At 38.6% G+C, this 19,672-nt stretch overlaps 2 protein-coding genes across 2 annotated transcripts in view; one reads left to right on the top strand and one right to left on the bottom strand.

The window, feature by feature from the left end:
* Positions 1-9,951, bottom strand: part of LOC133418602 (clathrin coat assembly protein AP180-like) — a 35,684-nt gene extending 25,733 nt beyond the window's left edge. The window contains exons 1-3 of the mRNA XM_061707373.1: positions 9,506-9,951; positions 9,100-9,391; positions 159-301 (exon numbers count right to left, since the gene is read on the bottom strand). Coding sequence (XP_061563357.1) covers positions 159-301; positions 9,100-9,229 — 273 coding nt within the window. The 5' untranslated portion in view covers positions 9,230-9,391; positions 9,506-9,951. The remainder of the gene's footprint in view (positions 1-158; positions 302-9,099; positions 9,392-9,505) is intronic.
* Positions 9,952-11,364: 1,413 nt separating this feature from the next.
* On the top strand, positions 11,365-18,930 carry pgm3 (phosphoglucomutase 3). Its single transcript, XM_061746503.1, has 13 exons — positions 11,365-11,484; positions 13,263-13,471; positions 13,727-13,911; positions 14,039-14,106; positions 14,202-14,335; positions 14,463-14,658; positions 15,938-16,095; positions 16,171-16,254; positions 16,339-16,437; positions 16,561-16,680; positions 16,794-16,916; positions 17,750-17,923; positions 18,031-18,930. Exons 2-13 carry the CDS (start codon positions 13,265-13,267, stop codon positions 18,118-18,120), a joined length of 1,638 nt encoding a protein of 545 aa, XP_061602487.1. The 5' UTR covers positions 11,365-11,484; positions 13,263-13,264; the 3' UTR covers positions 18,121-18,930.
* The last annotated feature ends 742 nt before the right edge of the window (positions 18,931-19,672 follow it).

The raw sequence follows: 19,672 nt of genomic DNA, 5'->3' as shown, positions 1-19,672 counted from the left end.
CTCGTAATTTCCTTTTTTTGTTTTTTTGTTTGGCCCTAATACTCCGTCGTAGAAACTCATTCATTTTGAAGAAGAAGCATTGAAGAAGCATTGACCAATGTGCTCTTATCCTCTAAGCAGATCCCTTGTTGTGCGTATTTGGCGTGGCACTCACTGACCTCATTGCCGTGGACACACATGTGATGACTGGTGACGAGGGCCTTGAAGACGACCACCCAGCTTGCATTAGTGGCTCGCTCAAACAGCGTGTCAGCCATCTGAGGAATGTTCACGTTGGTGGTGTTGGTGGCGGATACCAGGTCTGCAAACACAACCGCATTATAAACCAGAATGTATTAAACTGAAAAGGCTTCCCTCTCCTTTAGTATCATGTAACACTACGCCAGACTGCATGCATTAAAAGGGAAGTGATTTTTATCTCCATGTGGTGTGCCGCTTTGATTAAACTGCTCAGCCTTAATGAACTGAGGAGGCCAAGTGTTCGCAGCAGAGCTGCTCCAGACACCCATGAGAATATGAAGCCAGGAGGAAAAATGTAATGCACAGAAGAAATTATGTTGGCGCAGGAACACCACCCACCCACACAAAAACACACATGCACGCACACGCTGACAATGCAGAGATAGAGAAGTGCTTCATCATCTCCTCCTCTGTACTTCACTTCAGACACTGGAGACAGAGGACTCCAAAAGTTAAGCATCCTGATCACAACAGGCATATAAATGGAGTACAAAGCATACATAGGTCTGCTGCAGAAAGTACCTCCATTGCTTTACATTGCATTGATTTAGATAAATATGTAGATTGGAATGAAAAAAATGATTCATATTTTTGCCATTATGAAAAAAATCCCTTCCGCTTTTTAAAAGGTCTGACACAGTCCATTACTGGCTCATTTAATTCCACATTTAGGAATGTTTTCTCTAACTCCTAATGAGCTATCTTCCTACTTCGTATGTTGCTAACAGGTTCAAAAAACTCTTTAAAGTCTTCTTGTTTTAATCTTTAACTTGTGTCCTGCCAGCTGGTGTGTGTGTGTGTGTGTAATCAAGGCAAAATGTGTTCTCTATACTTTGGCAGTAGTTTGAAGCAACAACAAGCAGTTATTTTCATGTTAAGATATGACGCCTCAGTTTTCTACTAAAAGCAAAAACCCTTTTAACAAAACCATGCAGGTAATTTCTTCTGACAACTGATTATAGTTTTATGAGACGGAGTCAGACATAAGTAATGACAGAACCAAATCACAGAGCTACAATGGACATCATGGTACAGATGAGTAAGAGACTCATAAAAGTAATGACAGAAGAGAAAATGAGAGAGCAAGAGGACAAACAGTAAATTAGACAGTGTTATAAAAGGCACCCAACCTCCACTTCTATAGAGGGGGACCCTCTGATCTCAAATTTCCTTTGCATCACATTCAATTTATTTCACTGTCAGTAGCAACATGATTTCAAAGGGACAGTTAGCATCTACAGCACTGACACAATTTACAGGTGCGTGGATTAGAAGCTGATATTCTTCACTGTGGTCCAACCAAGTCCTGTGCATAGTAGAGGAACCAGGATATGAGAGAGGGCAGTGTTTTATTTCTCTTCTCGAGATGTGTCTCTAATAAAGTGTGAATTTAATTTAATTTAATTATTTAATTTTTTAATTTGTATTTTTATTTATTTTTTATTCACTATATGTGATAAACATATAGTATTTTCCATGACAGGTGTCGGCCACCAAATGTTTGGTATTTTTGCTGCCGTGATCCCATGATGACAAGCAGGTATGTAAATCTTTCTTTATAATTTAACGAGTGCTCTCAAATTGCTTTTGGTCAGTAGAATAGAATAGAATAGAAGACTTTATTCATCTCCCAGAGGAGAAATTAAATCGTGCAGCAGCCAAACACACACACGCTCAACGGTTTATACAAAAAATTAAAATAGAAATAACCAATAAATAGCTAAATAATAAAAAAAAGAGCAATATAAAATGTAGAAAAATGAGTAATGTACAAGAGAAAAAATAGTAAACACAAAAAAAACTGATAATATTTACATGTGCAAAAATACGTGAGGTATTTAGCGGGCAAAGGTTATTAGTAGATTACTTTCTGATGATGTGGCATATAATAACTTGGAACATCTCAACTTGACCTTTTTCACTGAATAATGATCATCCTTTAGCTTTTATTGATTGTTTGCCTGATGTGATTGTTTGCCTGGACAGACATATTGCTACAGAAATTGATATGCATATATGAAAAGCAAAATACAAGAAGATCAGTGGAAAGAAGCAACTTTACGGGATTTGATGAAGCACAGTTTGTAGATGAAGCTTGTGGCAAGACGTTTACTCACTTTGCCACAAAGTTGAGGCCCTTTTTTAATTTAAATAAATACAAGGACAAGTATTATATTTGTGTGCTTAAATCTAAAATATGATTAACCACATATTAATGCAATTAAGTCCACCCTTGATATCTAACATGACATTGATATCTAAATAAGAAGGGCTCCTTATAGGAGCAAGAGAGCAAATATTGACAGAATTAATTGCTAATGGAAAGAAAAGAAGGTTTTTACACTCAACAGGCCTTGGACTTGTCCGGAAATAAGTAATACCAGATCGAAAATGCCAACACGGTCTCAATCCAGAGGGTTTGATAGCTACATTGGTCCACAACACAAAACGCAGAGTAACAAAAAGGGCTTAACAATTTGATTCCCAAAATCATTACATGCCTTTAATGCATGACATGAATCTTCAGTATGTTGTAGTCCAAAGTGTTGTGAATCGTTAACAGTTTGAATGGTTTCTTACATGATCAAAAACTGTAAAAGGATGTTCAAGTCACAGAAGAAACAGTGTAGTGCCTATATTTCAACCAAGTCTTGACATTCTGATGTTTTATATGCTAAACAACTGTAACATCCGAAAAGACTAACATATGTAGGTTGGGAAGAATGATGGTGTCTTATAGCCGACCACAGCCCCAGAGATTCGAGGCCTTCTGAGCTAGTACTGATCAAAAACCTTTACCTTTCTTCTATGCTTTCAGTCACAGTTTAACCAGCTGTATTAAAAAAAATATGGTTATAGTTTAATGTTAATAAATACACAGTACACTACTTAGTCTGAGTTCATGTTGCCCGACTTTGAGCTGCTGCAACACCCGAATTTCCCCTCTGGGGATCAATAAAGGACTATCTTATCTTATGGTACACAAAAGTACCTACAATATGTTCTCTCGTGTGACTAGCTTTACAATATGATAATGTGATGAGTGAGGGATGACATGAATGATAAAAAGCGCTCGGAGAACAGCTGAGACATGAGAATTAGAGGAACTACGCTGTCCAAGGTCCTTACATGGCAGCCAGTTGAATCAGGGGGAATACTAAACAGATTAGTATTAATCACTGGTGTTTCAGTGGTGGGTGTCATGCAGCCCAGCCCCATTGTTCACACACAGTCCTCACACAACCTGCTCTACATGCCACTAATAATGGCTTTATTTTGTGATTTTTGTTATGAAATTTCAGACAATAATTAGGACCTTTTGAAGGAAAGAATCGTTTCACAAAATAAACAGAATATGGTCTTAAATCAGTGTAAATATTTTATCTGACTTTGAGCTGATTTCATCATTACAGATCTTCTTCTTCTGACCTTTTGGAACTAATTAGACTCCAATCCCTGTGTACATCCTGACCAGATGGTAAGAGCCACACTGTAACTGCTCTAATGATCCTTTTATATATTTTTATGTATGATGAAGGCTGCAGTGACATTAGACATTTTATTTCACTCTGCAACACCTGTTTCTCACATTATTATATTGTTTTCTCCGATTAAATGTTTCTGTATGCTTATTTCCATCCCCAGCCTTCCTCTGTGTTTGATTTTAGTCTTTTTTTCTGTGATTCCCTGCAGCCTTTTCAGATGATACACATGCACAGACATGGTCCACAATGGCAAAATGCGATTATATAACATTACCATGTCACTGCCACAGCCACAGGCAAATATTTCTACTGACATCTTTAACACAGAACCAACCCCAGTCATTCCCTCAGCTTTTATTAACTGATTCTGTAATTCTGTGTCCACAGGTGTTAAATGTGTCACCAGATGGGCCATATTGTGTAATCCCTCCTTTCTGTTGTGGTATCATCACCTGAAACAAACACACACTGACATACAACTTGTGTGTGTGTGTTTAGCTGCGTAATGAGGATCGGCAGAGCTAAATAAAGACTCTTACGGTAATCCACAGTCTGGATGACGGTTCTAAGAATGAACTGTGAAACCTCATGTTGTGCAAGTGTGTGTCTTCGGGTTTTGCTACACTGTTATAGAGTATTTACCGATAGTTGCTCGGTACAGTTACACAATAAATCACTCTGATGGTGGCCAGAAAACTCCAGATAAAGATAAAGAGAGTTCACACGTGTCTGATAAGTATGGGAGTAAGATTGAAATCATAATAATTTGTGATAGCAAACTCATACTCATATATCCTCTTCGAAAAATCAGACTGGAGCCAAAGGAAATTATATTTTCAGTATACGAATGTCAAAACCAACTGCTGTTGAATTCTGAGCATATATTTATGATTTTGTTTAGTCAAACTCAAACATTAACTTGAGGAAAAGGAGAGAGAGGCATTAGTCAGTGGGAGGGGACTTTTTACAAAACATAATAAAAGATAGAATAAGATTGCAATAATATATGCTAATTATTATTATAATGTAAACATGCTATAAGGCAGTGGTTCCCAACCTTTTTTCCTTGGAGCCCCCCCTACTTGTGTCTAAGACCAGCCGGGCCCCCCGACCCGTACGTACGAGCACCAAAATAGTCTTTAATTGAAAATATTTACATTAATTATGTTTTTGATACATTTCTCTTTGGTTTACTCTGTATACATATGACTTTGATTTTCTCCAATGTCACCAATGTATAAAATACGCACAAAAGGACATAAAAGGACATAAAAATATTTCTGAAAAATTTCTCTTTTAATATGAGTCCAACATTTTTTTTACATTTTTCCTTTAACAACCTGTCGGAGTAGATTAAATGTCGAGTAATGATATAATAATAAGGAATTAAATCACTTCCTGTGTTTGTCACCAGTGTATAAAAAACACAAAAAATATTCAAGACAGTCATAAATTATTCCTAACAATGTCTTATGAATGATTAATTCGCAAATATAATTTTTACAACTGCATCATTTCAAAGCAGACAAAGAGGGGCCCTGACCCCAGGTTGGGATACACTGCTATAAGGCTTTATATAAGAGGTAAGAAAATCCACCAATAACTACTTCTAACTGGCCTCATGGACACAAGATGACTTCAGCAAAACTATATCCATCCATTCCATCATCTACTTCCATGTCCCTATACAGGGTTGGGGGTCTGCTGGAGCCTATCCCCGCATTTTTCATGCAAAAGGTAGGACTACACCCTGAACAGGTCACCAGTCCATCCCAGGACTGCACTAACAACCATGACGACTCACACTCACTCCTATAGGCCAGTTCTGGACTGTGGGGGAAAGCCAGAGTGCCCATAGGTATAGAGATATAGCCTGTTATTTTGTGATATTTGGGGGTGCTGGTAAGCAGGATAAATGTGACTCATGTAAATCATACCAGCGTCTGAGCAATCTTGGAACAGAACAGCTCTTGTTTAGTGTCTGTCAGCTGTAGTTTCTGGGTTTCTGGTATATTCAACAGATTTCAGAATGACAGATTAATGGATATCCAAGCCAAGTCTTTGTGTTTTCTTGAACCCGTCATAATTTGAAAGCAAATCAGTTATAAATATTATGCAAAAAGCGGCATAATCCTGCGATGACAGCTTTCGAGAATTTGTTTGAGACAGTGTGTTAACACACAACTAACCTGGACATTTCAGGGAACAAAAATCTCCCAGATCATGTGACATTATCACTATACATTCAGTCATATTTAAGATCCAAAATTAATTGGAATTAACATTTATTCAGGAAGATATTGTACCATGACATTTCAAATGTAAATCATCCTATTCTACTCAAAAAATAAAAAATAAAAAATGAATGAATTGTCACCTTTTCATGCAGGGCAACAGATCACACACAAACCTTTTTTATGCTCATTATGTTATGTTTGCATAAAAATTGAGCCACTTGGAAATTGGAGGGGAGTGCGTTTTTCAGGAAAAAAAAATTGTGTTCTGAGTTTCATTTCTGCAACAAAGGCCTTGTTTACCAATAAATTAAACATCAGCATTGCAGTGAAAAGGCAATCCCCCCATGGAAAGGTCTAAAAAGATCACGTATTAGTACAAATGCCATCATGCAGGATAAGCAATATATGCAAAAATAATCCTCTTTTTGTTTTATCATTTAAGAAATACACAGCCTTTGTCATTGTGCATCCACTGAGATGACAAGCCAGTCATTTGGCCTCTTCCTCCTCAGATTCCCCTCTGTCATTACAGTGGCAAACCCTGACACTTTTGATCTGTTGCCACAGCAACGAATGGCCATCACTAACAACATGCATATATGTCCACCCCAACTGTCACTGAGTATTTATTAGAAGGCAGTAAACATACAGTAAGATATCGAGTTAAATACAGCATCGTAAATGTTAAATCCTGGTCTCACAAGAAAACCTGTAACAGGTGTATTTGCCCACAAGTCAAACACTCAGTGGAACAATAAATATTTATACATTTTGACATACAACTACAGTATATTTACTTTCCAAGATGTTAACAGAAACTACGATTTCATGATTAAACAAGCCTAATCATTGTTTTTTATCCCTAACTCTGATCATGTTTTTATTAATCTCTAACCATAACTAACCTATTATTTATATATAACACTAACCAACTGTTAAAAATAAGAAAATAAGAGGACCTTGAACAACAAAAGGGTCAGATTCTCTGGTGGGAAAGTTCATTGTTTGTAGCGATTTATAGAATTGAAATGTAGAATCCAAAGAATTATGGAGGCATTAAACATTTTTTAGAATCGAAATATTTCAGACATATTTCAAATCATATTTCAAATCATGTTAACAACATGTTGAAGTTTTAAAAGGCATATCATGGTTTAGAGCCTAACGTGTAGTAATTTCACTATTTTTAATTCCTTAAGGGTGAAACTGCTACACTTTGCGCGGTGAACCAGAGTAGCTTTTACACATTTTCTGAGTGGGATTGCTTTAAATATGATCCAAGGTGTCTAATTTAAGTGGCCTTAATTTGGATTTGGACATATCTCCTCATTGATAAAAACCCTAATAGGAAAATTATGTCTTTTTTTCATTTGACGTTATATGATATTGTCAATCAAGCAATGTGTTTCTACATGTTTATATTTTTGTGAATCAAATGTTAACAGAAATGGAAAAAAAATGGATTATGAATATGCAACAGTTTGCAAAATAGCCACACAAGTCAAAATCTGCACTGTTTGAACATTAAAGGCAAAAAACCCAGAGACACAACAGAGAGCAAGGAAGCAATGGGCTTTGGTCTATTGTAGCTTTAGCTTTGTCACCTTTGGCTGTGTAAATAATGCAAGACAGTCATTGGCTGATAATTAAATTATTCAGCGCAGGAGCGGCTCACAAGACATGAGGCCCTGGTACAAGACGCAGGACAAGACATGTCCAGCAGTAGAAACACATATACAGAAACTGAGAGGCCTATAAGAAAAGGCAACATAGATCCATTAAGACCAACTATCATCTGTATTCAGTGCCACGCCATTGCTTTGGTTTGACAGTGTTTGTGGTAGATGACGGTGAGTAATCTTGATTTATCATAAGGTGGCCCCTTCTGTCATCACTAGATGTGTCAATAAAACTGTGATTTTTATTCAGCTGTGACTTAATGTACACCCAAACTCAGTGGGAAACTGAATATATGCTGTTCATATGGATTGTAGCTTGGAATCTAAATTTTATCAGGTACATGTCCAGAATACTTCCAAAATTCCTCAATAAGAGGACATTGCCTTGTCAGAGTTAATTGTCAGGTTCTGTGTAAGTGTGAAAACTACATAGAATTAAGTACAGTAATTTATTGGGCGTATCAGTTCACACTTTAAACATGATTTCTTCTAACTCCATGTCCTCCTCTCCTCCAGGGGCGTCAATTGGGTATAGCAAGGTATGGCAGCCGCCACAGCTATTATTCTATTACTTAATACACATAGAATAACTACAAATGCAAATCAGAACAACATTGCAAAAACTCAAAATCTTAACAAGAATATTTGTCTTATTTCTAGTTAAAATGTCAAATTTTTAGTCAAAATTTTTTTAATTACATTTAAAACAAGAGTCATCACCAGAAAAATAACTCTTTATTTGACCATTTTCACCTTTTTCAAGTAGATTTTCACTTAAAATAAGTGGAAAAATCTGCCAGTGGAACAAGATTTTTTTGCTTGTAATGAGAAGATAAATCTTGTCCCACTGGCAGATTTTTCTACTTCTAAACAGGTGAAAATGGTCAAATAAGTTATTTTTCTGGTAATGACTCTTGTTTTAAGTGTAATGAGATTTTTTTTTTTTACTAAAAATTAGACATTTTAACTAGAAATAAGACAAATATTCCTGGTAAGATTTTGAGTTTTTGCAGTGATCGAGACTGCATTTGAAAAAGTTCCAATTTTCTTGACCACACAGATAAGCTACATAGCAGACTTCTGTGATGAGTATTTGCTGGACGTGTTGATTGATACTCTAGTTAAGTTCTGTGACTCGTAACCTTGCCATATATAATATATAATACCTTAGCTTCCACTGAATTGACGCCACTGCTCTCCTCACTCTTGTTCTGTGGGATTCCATCCTCTTCACTGGACTGTGGCTCAGCGGGTCAATAAAGGGTTCATACTCACTTCCCCGTGCAACCACACCCAATTAAGATAAAGGAATTCACAAATAAGTGTTCATAATGGCCGAATAGAATTATGCCCATTGTGTGGTGGTGTGTGCATGTGTGATTATTCTGTTAACCATAATGCTTTACAGCTTTCACATCTATCGGGTATTGGGGAATGAGGGAAGAAAAGCACACTTACATTCCAGGTGCTTTTTCTTGGGCGCCATCACTTCGTGAGTGGTGGCTTTGCAGACAGCCCTGGCCATATCTGATCCCGTTAGCGAGTATTGCGCAGCGGCAATGCGATCCGTGAGCGTTTGCCCCGACATTTTCTCACCGATTAGTTGAAGCCGGTCAGGAATTTATTACACACACTGGGCGATGTAAAAAAAAAAAAAAAGAAAATAAATATGTAGGTGGATATAACCCAGCGACTAGAGGGAGGTGGGATCCAGCGCTTTCCTCCTCCGGATGGATAGGCCCGTGACCTTCTGTGTGGGCGGAAAATGACAGACAAAATGAGCTCAAACCACAAGATACATTGTATATTCGCATTAAAACGCGAGGCCATGCGGATGGTGTGCAATCTGACAGGAGTGACTTACGCAAGCTTGAGAAATCCCCCACGGTTCGTCCCGTTCTGCTTCGACCGCTCAATTCAGCACCTTGGACAGCTAAAGCCACTCGGTTATGTAACACTCCGTGGGCAAAAAAGGCTATTTCCTATCCCCTAAGCAATTACTTTAAAAAAAACAGACCAATGAAAAATTCTGCACACCCTATTTTCACTGATCATTAGAAAGATTAAGGGGAAATGCAGATCAGCACTCCATAAGTGACACCAGGTAGGCTGTACCTTTCCTCCGGAGTCGGTGCATTAGGATGAAAGAGCTTTCAAAATAAGAGGAGAATCCGCAGTGTCTTATTCGGCTGTCAGAGGCTTCGCTCTCCTTTTATGTGGTCGGTGTCTGCTCAGGAACGCCGCCTTGGTCCTCTCGTCAGACCCACAAAAAAAAAATGCGCACCGCTCCCGGTGGTGTCGCCAACACTGCTCAGCGTGAGATGCTGCAACTGGAAAAGACGGATGGGAGTTTCCTTTTCTCTTATATTCTGTTATTCTTTTTCTCTATGACTCTATCTAGACTCAATTTGGGCTTTTTGGCACGTTCGGGTGACACAAGTTTAGTATTTCAGCATACCTATAAAGTAAAGTCTTCATGGGGTGGCAGTAATGCTGCGTTCCATTTACCTCGGAAGTCGGAACTGGGAACTGGGAATGACGTCACAGGGAGCGTTATCAGCGTTCCAGTTACAAAGCAGGTGAAATTGATTTCAATAACTACCTTGAATGTATTAAAAGAATTGATAATAAAAAATGTATACACACTGTTAACATAATTGAAGAAATATTTGGAGAAATTTAATTTATGCCCTGCCATAATCTTTCTTTTTATTTAATTTAATTTATTTTATTATATTTATGGTACTTATGCACGTCATCCACTTTATGTCTCATACTGTATTTGTTTATTTAATTTCTTGATGCCTGACTGTTTTGTATTGTCTACTGTCAATGTTCTGACTGAGTGAAACTTAAATAAAGTTTGAAAAAAAAAAAAAAAAAAAAAAAAAAAAGTTACAAAGCAGGTAAACAAGTTTGTAGTTCGCATATACCACATGAAAAATGTAAATTACACTATAGCAGCATATATATGCCGAACAATACTTGTATACCACTGATTTAGTGTGACCAAAACTAGAATGAAGAGCTACGAATTTTTACAGAGCTCTCTTCTACTGTTTACAACCGGGGCAGCCATCTTGGAATGTGAACTCGGGGGTGGTGAAGACTCTCCCACTTTCCCAGTGGGAAATCCCACTTCGAGGGGCGTTCCAGTTGAAAATTCCGACTGGGAACTAGGAAATCCCCACTTCCGAGGACAAATGGAACGCGGCATATGTATTTATTATCGGTGTATGCAACAAAGGGTTAATACGATCGTGACTGCTGCATGTGAACCATGCATCACACATGTTTGCACGCACAGCACGCAGAGACAGATGATGAAGGTGACATGTTTTCTATGACCCACAAATATAATCCTAATACGTTTACATCAGTCTCTTATGACAGGATGTGGTGCCTTATTAATGAACAATTTAGAATATAAATTGATGATAGGATAATAATGATTTAAGGCTCATTTGTAAAGCACTATTTCCGATGGAGATTAAAATGCAACGATAGAATTTAATTTTATTTAACCAGGTAAGTCAATTGAGAACAGTTTCTCAATTAGAATGACGACCTGGGATTAGGTGGAATAAGATCAGCTCTTAATGCAAGATGCCTTTTATTGTTAATATTCAAGAATGACTAAAATCCCACAAAAATGTCATGCTTTGTGGCGACAGCATTCATTGAAGCCCTGCAAACTAATTCAGCAGAAATTCTGTGGAAAACAGGGACGCTGAACGTTGCGCGTCACGTGACGTTGGTGGAGCCTCGCCACGTCATCAGGGGGCGTGGCCAGAAGAACCAGGAAGACTGTTGACGCTCTGAAGCTCAAATCAGTCAAACACAGTAAGTGCATTAAAAAATAAAAACTAATCCACTGTGGGTATAGTTCCAGTTTTGGTTTGAACGAGATAGTTTTTTCCTTTCTTTTACGCTTTTGTTTCGTGAGAACATTTTTCGCTGTAAGTCAACTGGACTTCCATTGACATGTAGAGGTGGAATAAGTCAGCAAACTTCAGCTTTCATGATTCATTTTATGGATCTTATCTTTTCCGTCCCGGTGCATCTGCCTGGATACTTTGCCCCCTTCTAGGGCTGTAAGGGTTTGGTCTCTGAGCTACCATGAGTGTGTTGTTCTCCGTATTGTTTAAAAATAGTTGATCAGAAATGTGAGGATTTTTCATTGACTTCTCAAAACTTGATTGAACCCAAAGAAGCGACTGTCAGGATACTAAGATATGAATTTAGTACTATAATGTATTTACCCACAAATGTGTATTTTTTTGTTTATTTTCTTTGCTTTCATAGACAATTTAACATGTACTCAACTTTAGTAGAATATTTTAAATGTGTCATTGCTTTTCGGTGTTGTGCCAAAATGTGATTGCCTGCCAGAATCAGATTTCTCCCCTGAAAATAAGTCTTTTTACCTGCCAAAAATTGATTGAAGGCCAAATACAATTAATGAAAGGTTGTTTCTACCTAAATATGATTTGATCTCATTCTTGAGCTTCATAATATAAACACTAGAGCTCACATGATTGCTTTTAACTCTTTTAAAGGACCATTACAACACAAAATTGGCATTTTCACCTGCCAAAAATTGGTTGAAGGCCAAATACAGTTAATGAAAGGTTGTTTCTACCTAAATATGATTTGATCTCATTCTTGAGCTTCATAATATAAACACTATAGAGCTCACAGGATTGCTTTTAACTCTTTTAAAGGACCATTACAACACAAAATTGGCATTTTCACCTGCCAAAAATTGGTTGAAGGCCAAATACAGTTAATGAAAGGTTGTCTCTACCTAAATATGACTTGATCTCTTTCTTGAGCTTAATAATCTGAAAATCTGACGTTTTAGCGCTATCGTTCAACGGGCTGCTGTGCGCGCTCCTGCGGCCAGAAATCAGAAGAAATCAGATTCTGGCAGGCAATCACTTTTTGGCACAACACCGGTGTGTGTTTGACAGCTCGAGAGAGAGTAGTGGCTGCACATGAAGACACAAAACCTAATTATTCAATGAAAATACAACTTCCTGTGTGCAAAGTCTCAAGTTAACTCTTGAGACTGTCTGAATTAGCTAAAACATTAAGATGCTTACATGCATGCACATGTAGTAATTATAACCATCTACAGCAATGTAACTACTTTTAAACTTCTAAAGCGTGATATGTAAATGACAGCAGGGTGTTTTGTGGTAATAAAGTCATTTAGGTGGGTGTATGTAAACATTCATAAATCCCTTATTCACTGAATGAGGAAAATATTTGGAGCCTTTTTAATACCTTGAGATTGTTTTATCTTTTTGGGGAGAAAGTTAGAAAAATGTAGAACTATAAGGAACACAGATGGGCGTATGGAGGATTAATAATTGTAAAAGTAGATTAAGCTAATACTACCACCTCTATGTGATCTGCAGCAGTTCTGTCCTTTCTGGGAGCATAATCTTTCTCCAGGAGAGTTTTTTATTTTTTGACTGGTAGTGGTCCACAAAGAATAATGTAAACACCATTTTTCATCCATTTGTAGCAAAATAAGACACAATTTAATCAGGTTCCACTGCATATAAACTTGTACTTTCTTCAGAAATGAATCCTCTCTTTGTTATGCCCTTCAGGGATGGCCCACTTTGAGGAAGTGCTAAAGCAGTCTAATGTGCACCCAAAGCCTGCAGGCCTGGTTTTGCAGTATGGCACAGCTGGCTTTAGGACCAATGCCAAACAGCTGGACCACATCATGTTCAGAATGGGTATGCTGGCAACCCTCCGCTCCAAGAAGACCAAAGCTACCATTGGAGTCATGGTGACTGCATCGCACAACCCAGAGGTCGGGCAGGAATTCAGAAAATCAATATATGTGATCTAGACTATCTGATGTTCTACACTTTTCTAAATGATGTTGACCTGAATCCATTAGGTTGTTTTCTTTTCATGTTCTTAATGTAAAATTCACATGTCCCTCATCTTAATTTCTAATATTTTTAGATATAATCCTAACAGATGTAACACTGACTCCAGGATTGCAACATTCTGCTTCAACTCATCCCTATCTGTACCTTTTATATCTGTCCCTTGTTGGTAGGAGGACAATGGAGTGAAACTGATTGACCCGATGGGGGAAATGTTGACGCCGGCATGGGAGGACTACGCTACCCAGCTGGCCAATGTTGAGCAAGAAGAGTTGCTCACATCTCTGAAGGATATAATAGAGAAGGAGGCCATACAAATGAGCCAGGAAGCTAATGTGTTTGTAGGAAAGGATACCAGGTATATACTACTCAAAGAAACAGAAAAATGAAGCAATTGTTAAGTGTGAACCTTCTTCCAGTGGTAGAAATGTTCCCTCATGTTCCCTCATGTTCATGTTCTTCATGAATGTGTCATCTGCATGTAGGAGCAGTAGTGCCAGACTTTCACAAGCAGTGGTGGATGGAGTTATTGCCCTTGGAAGTCAACTGAAAGGTGGAGTAATAATTTATTTAAAAAATACAAATGCTTTCTTAACTACGGTATTTTTGCATCTTCTGATTTCTGATGTTTTCCCTCTCTCATGTCAGACTACGGTTTGGTAACCACCCCACAGCTGCATTATATGGTTTGCTGTCAAAACACTCAGGGTAAATACGGTGAAGCCACACTGAAAGGATATTACAGCAAGCTCTGCCAGGCATTCATCCATCTCACCAAGAATGTAAGAAAATAGGGCAGGGTGTGTGTTTTTGAACCTACTTTAAGTGGTGTATGTTCATACATCCTTTCTTCCAGGTGTAACTCTTTCTTTCCCTCTTTTTTGTTTTGTTTTTTCCTCTCTTTGGTAGGCGTCCAACCGCACAGATGATCAGAAGCACATCTACGTTGATGGCGCTAATGGTATCGGTGCCCTGAAGATGCGTGAGATGGAGAGTCACCTGAAGAATGACTTGAGGATTTCCATCTTCAACGACGGAAGCAGAGGAAAGCTAAACCATGAATGTGGAGCTGACTTTGTCAAAGTGCAGCAAAAACCTCCCACAGGTGTGGCTTCTTGACACATTAGCTTAAAACAGCTAAATTGCAGCTTTTTGCTGAAATTTGCTTCTGACTGATTGACAGAAGATTCAAGAGAGTCGCCAGTACAAGCAATATTTCAAGTTATATCTCTGCAATCCCCAGAGCTAATAGCTGCATAACCATTGGAGGAACTAATAGCTGTATTGCCAGTGCAGGATACTGTATATTAGCTGCATTAAGAGTATATATTAAGAGCTATATTGGCTGCATTACCAGTGGAAGAGCTTATAGCTGTGTAGTGACTTCAAAGAGCAAAAAAGGAGTCACTGAGAAAACTTTACTGAGATCAAAATAAGTTTAAGCTTTTATTAATGAAAAAGATAAAGTAAATTATGATAATGTGCACAAACTTAATCACAGCGATCAAAAAAGGTAGCGGTCAACAAAAAATACGGTGACTCAGCTCACCCTCCCTCCCCCCCTCAATGAAGAAGATAATGTGTATAAATTAACTAATATCCCCACCCATAGACATGTGTCCACTTCCCCATAATCAATATGACTACATAAATGATATTATGACAAAAACACAAAACAAGCTCCTGACAATATCCATTAATCCTCAAAATAGCAAAAAAAAAACACCTACTAGTTCATTTAAGTTTCCCCTTTGGGGATTATTAAAGTTGAATCCTATCCTATCCTATGTATGGCTCCTACAAGCTGTCTTACTAGTGTAGGAAACAATAGCTGCATTAACAATGCAGCAACTTGTGGCAGGCACAAGGTGATGCATAGGTTTATAGGAATGTCTCCCTACCCTAACTGATCCTCTAAGCCTTACTGTTACCATCCCGGTGTAAAATCCAGCGGACCCACAAGATGACTTACTAATTTTGTGATAGTTTTGATGTCAAGTCACTTTTAATTCTGAGATCATGGAAAACAACGCAAGCCTGAATATACAGTAACTTCCGATTCTGATCCTTCATCTTGCCAATGAGAAGTTACTAGTTTTTTAGATTGTTTGTCTCAATTCAGTCCATCATCTCTGTCCATTGCTTTCTCAGCACTCATAAGTGTTTTCTTGGGAGTTCGATCTTTGTTCACTCCCCGCCCGCCCACCCATTCCCCCCAAAACAGCCTTGAAAGCAGGTGTAACGGGCCAGTCACAATGAAGCAGTCTTTTAGTAAGGGGCTGCTTTTCCATTTTCTGCCATGAAAAACCTCCCATTGCCTGTCCTGTAACTTAAGTTAATTGATAAACAAAAAGCATTATCACTTCTTTCTTCACTGTTTTAAGGCATTAAAATAAACTCAGGAGATCGCTGCTGTTCCTTTGATGGCGATGCTGACCGAATAGTTTATTACTACACCGACTCTCAAGGACTTTTCCACCTGTTGGATGGAGACAAGATAGCTTCTCTCATCAGCAGCTTTCTGAAAGAGCTGACCACTCAGGTAAAATCTTGAATTCATTCACGTAAACAACAAATAGACACACACTCATTAACTAGCTCTCCTTTTAACACACAGGCAGGACTGGACTTGGTGATAGCAGTGGTGCAGACTGCTTATGCAAACGGGAGCTCAACACGCTACCTAGAGGACACGATGAAGGTGAGAAGACATACGAAGTTCAGTCCTGTTGTTTCTGTGTTTATCTGCAGAAGTTAGTTTTCATACATTTTTGCTGTCACCTAGGTCATTGTTAGGTGCACTAAGACAGGAGTGAAACACCTTCATCATGCAGCCCAGGAGTTTGATATCGGTGTGTACTTCGAGGCAAATGGCCATGGGACTGTGAGTGGACAATTGCAGATAGAAACATAATCGAGAGTTTTGCACAGTAAAACCAACATCAAATTACTTGTAACAAGACGAAATGCACTTGTGCACTGTGTTTTTGTGTGGTTTTGTGCTCAGGTGTTATTTAGTAAGGCTGCTGAGGAGAAAATCCGGCAGCGAGCCGAAGACGCTAACATAAATGACGAGATGAAGAAAGCAGCTCTGCTTCTGCAGAGCACCATCAACGTCATTAATCAGGTACACATACACGCCCATGTTGAAGTGATGAATGCATCAGACCCAAGTGTCATACTGAAGGCACATGTGTGCCATTCATAATGGAAATATTTCCCTCATTGTTTCCTTTAAAGACTGTAGGAGATGCCATTGCTGACATGCTGCTGGTTGAAGCCATTCTCGCTGTCAGAGGGATGACAGTCAAGCAGTGGGATGCCATCTACAGCGACCTGCCGAACAGGCAGCTCAAAGTCAAGGTACACCCACAATCCTAGATTGCACTGTCATGTTTTACTGTAGGTTGTTGCTAGAGGAGGCATAATTAAATACAGTCTGAGCTTTTAGGTTTGGAAGTCTGTGGTAAATGTTGACAATTTTGGCTCATGTGCATGAGTCATTTACTCACTTTGATTTCTAGGGACTTAAAAGTTCTTTTACATAATGAAACTCCCTTCTGTATTGTACAAATGTGCCATGTATTAGGGATGGGCGGTATGGACTAAAAAATATATCACGATAATTTCTGGCATTTATCCCGATAACGATAAAAATGACGATTAAAAAAAATACCAATTCAACTCCATCTTTGTAAATATAAATCTATCTCGCTCTCAGATCCGCCATGTTTGTTACACAAAAACCTCAACGGGAATTTATCCTTCTTTCTTTCTTTCTTTCTGGCTCATTTCCTTCCTTTTTCCCTTCCTTCCCTCTTTCCTTCTGCTCTCTCCTTCCTCCTTTCCTTGTTGTCTCCCTTCCTTCTCCCCTTTCCTTCCTTCCTTCCTTCCTTCCTCCTGCTCTCTCCTTCCTTCTTCCCTTCCTCTTTTCTCCCTTCCTTCCTTCTTTCCTTCTTTCCTTGTTTTCTTCCTTCCTTCACGTATGTTGTGCGTGGATTTAACACAGAACCATAAATCCGACTTTACACAAAAACGTCAACGGGAATTTATCGTTTTTACCGCGAGATGATAAATTCTTATTGTGAGGAATTTTTTTGACGGTTTATCGTGAACGGTAAAATATCGCCCATTCCTACCATGTATAGGCATCTACAGACAGATATACTAGAGCTTGATCAGTTTTATTCCTGTAGGTTTCCGACCGCAGGGTAATAGACACAACAGATGCAGAGAGGCAGGCAGTGAGCCCGGCGGGGCTGCAGGAGGCCATCGACAGTCTGGTGAAGAAGTACAGACAGGCTCGCTCCTTTGTGAGGCCCTCCGGGACAGAGGATGTGGTGAGAGTTTATGCAGAGGCAGATACGCAGGTGAGATTTTTTTTTTTTTTGCTTCCATTTCTGACTTTCATGCTGGTATCGGTGTGTAAAATCACGAGATTTTGGTCTAAACAAGGTTCCCCGTGTTTTTGTTGTAGGAGAGTGCTGATGCTCTGGCACATGAAGTCAGCCTTGCAGTGTATCGCCTCGCTGGGGGAGTGGGGCATGAGCCCAAACCATTGCATTAGAGCCACTTTCATAAACTGTTAGCACACACACACACAATCAGATTTCTGAATGCAATACCAGTTCGTGACACTTTTCTAAAGCTGTAGTAGTGTAGTGTCTTTTTTTTTGTTTTCCAGGGAGGTGCAAGATTACTCTTCTAAAGCTGTAGTAGTGTATGTTTTTTTTTTGTTTTCCAGGGAGGTGCCAAATTACTCTCCAATTTTCAATTGCACTCTGTACTTGACCATGTATTTCTTTGTGTGATTACTGTTTACGTTTCACTCTTACAGACAGAAACAATAGCGGGAAGTTATTGTTTCTCAAAGCTGCTTTGGTTTCTAAATGAGCTACAATACTTTAACATTTATCTGGGTTTTTTTGAGTGTCAGTTTACTTATTGTTAAATTCCAACCTCTTTTTTTTTTTTTTTTTTAATCTTCTTACTGTTATTCTTTAGTTTTCAAAACAATGAAATAAAGAGTTCACATGACGGTTGACAACAGTTACTTTCATTTTTATTAATGACATAAGGAGAGAAAGGAAAAAGTGTTTATTCTGTATAAGGGTGAGACATTTGGTGTAAATGGAAACCAAAACTATGCTTTCTTGCTGTTTATTTTATTACTTAACATTTTGTTTTATACACAGGATGAATCTAGAAGCTGATTGTTAGTTTGAAGCAATCAGAGCAATGGGACAAACTGAATATGATTTACAACAAGTTTGTCTTGTTGCTGTTGAGATTCAGCTTGAACTTCTAGGGTGATTAAAATGTTAAAGCACCTGAGTATGGCATATGATAATTGCACAAAAAAAATAAAATAAAAAAAATAAAAAGGTTCACTCTTCAGCTGCCGCAGAGATGGTGAAGGTGCACTGCTGTGTGTTGCTCTCATAGGTGTCCTCATCCGTCTTAACTGTTCTCAGAAAAGGAAAAGCAGTAAAGTTGCTCTATTCTTTGGCCGGCCTGAAATTTTAATTAAAAATATCGGTGTTCTCATATAAAAAACACATTCTGAGACCAAGTTGCCGCCTACCTGATGAGGACTGTCTACCTCTACGACATCTCAGATGCCCAATCCTGCAAGTCTTGATTGTTCTTGGTGGCGACAAGCTCTGACGTCTGTGCAAGAGCTGAGCAGCCTGACGCTGAAGCTGTTGCCGTGCTTGTGCCAACAAGGTCACTGGAAGTGGTCTGCAGGCCGCCAGTCAGGCAAGGGTCTGACACCATGGTTCTCAGATGGCTGCCTTCCTCCTCGATCAGCTTCCTAACAGAGTGAATTTACAACAAACTGACATATAAGTCACAGGACATTCGTGAAATGTAGAAGCAATTGGTATATAAAGTATTAAGTCTTGTTTTATACGTCCCATATGGTTCAGGCAGCGCAATACACCCCAGGAATGAAGTTCTAACAAGCTACAGCTGTGTTCACCTGTAGGTGGTGATCCATGTTCCATGGCATTCAGTAGGTCCTCATATTCCAGTTTAAACAGAGCAGAAATCTCATTAATCAGCTTCTGGGATTCTTTAACTAACTTTTTGGCCTCCTGATGCAATACATCAGAACA

The sequence above is a fragment of the Cololabis saira genome, chromosome 18, assembly GCF_033807715.1.
Source record: "Cololabis saira isolate AMF1-May2022 chromosome 18, fColSai1.1, whole genome shotgun sequence".
NCBI lineage: Eukaryota > Metazoa > Chordata > Actinopteri > Beloniformes > Belonidae > Cololabis > Cololabis saira.
The sequence above is the reverse complement of the archived record's forward strand: the minus strand, read 5'-3'. Positions and strand labels throughout refer to the sequence as shown.

What these genes read in the sequence shown, in the direction of transcription:
- pgm3 (XM_061746503.1), top strand. Translation starts at nt 13,265, where the DNA reads ATGGCCCACTTTGAGGAAGTGCTAAAGCAGTCTAATGTGCACCCAAAG. An exon ending in ACAGGCAGCTCAAAGTCAAG is followed by an intron (nt 16,917 to 17,749) that starts GTACACCCACAA and finishes TTATTCCTGTAG; the next exon opens with GTTTCCGACCGCAGGGTAAT. An exon ending in ATGCAGAGGCAGATACGCAG is followed by an intron (nt 17,924 to 18,030) that starts GTGAGATTTTTT and finishes TTTTTGTTGTAG; the next exon opens with GAGAGTGCTGATGCTCTGGC.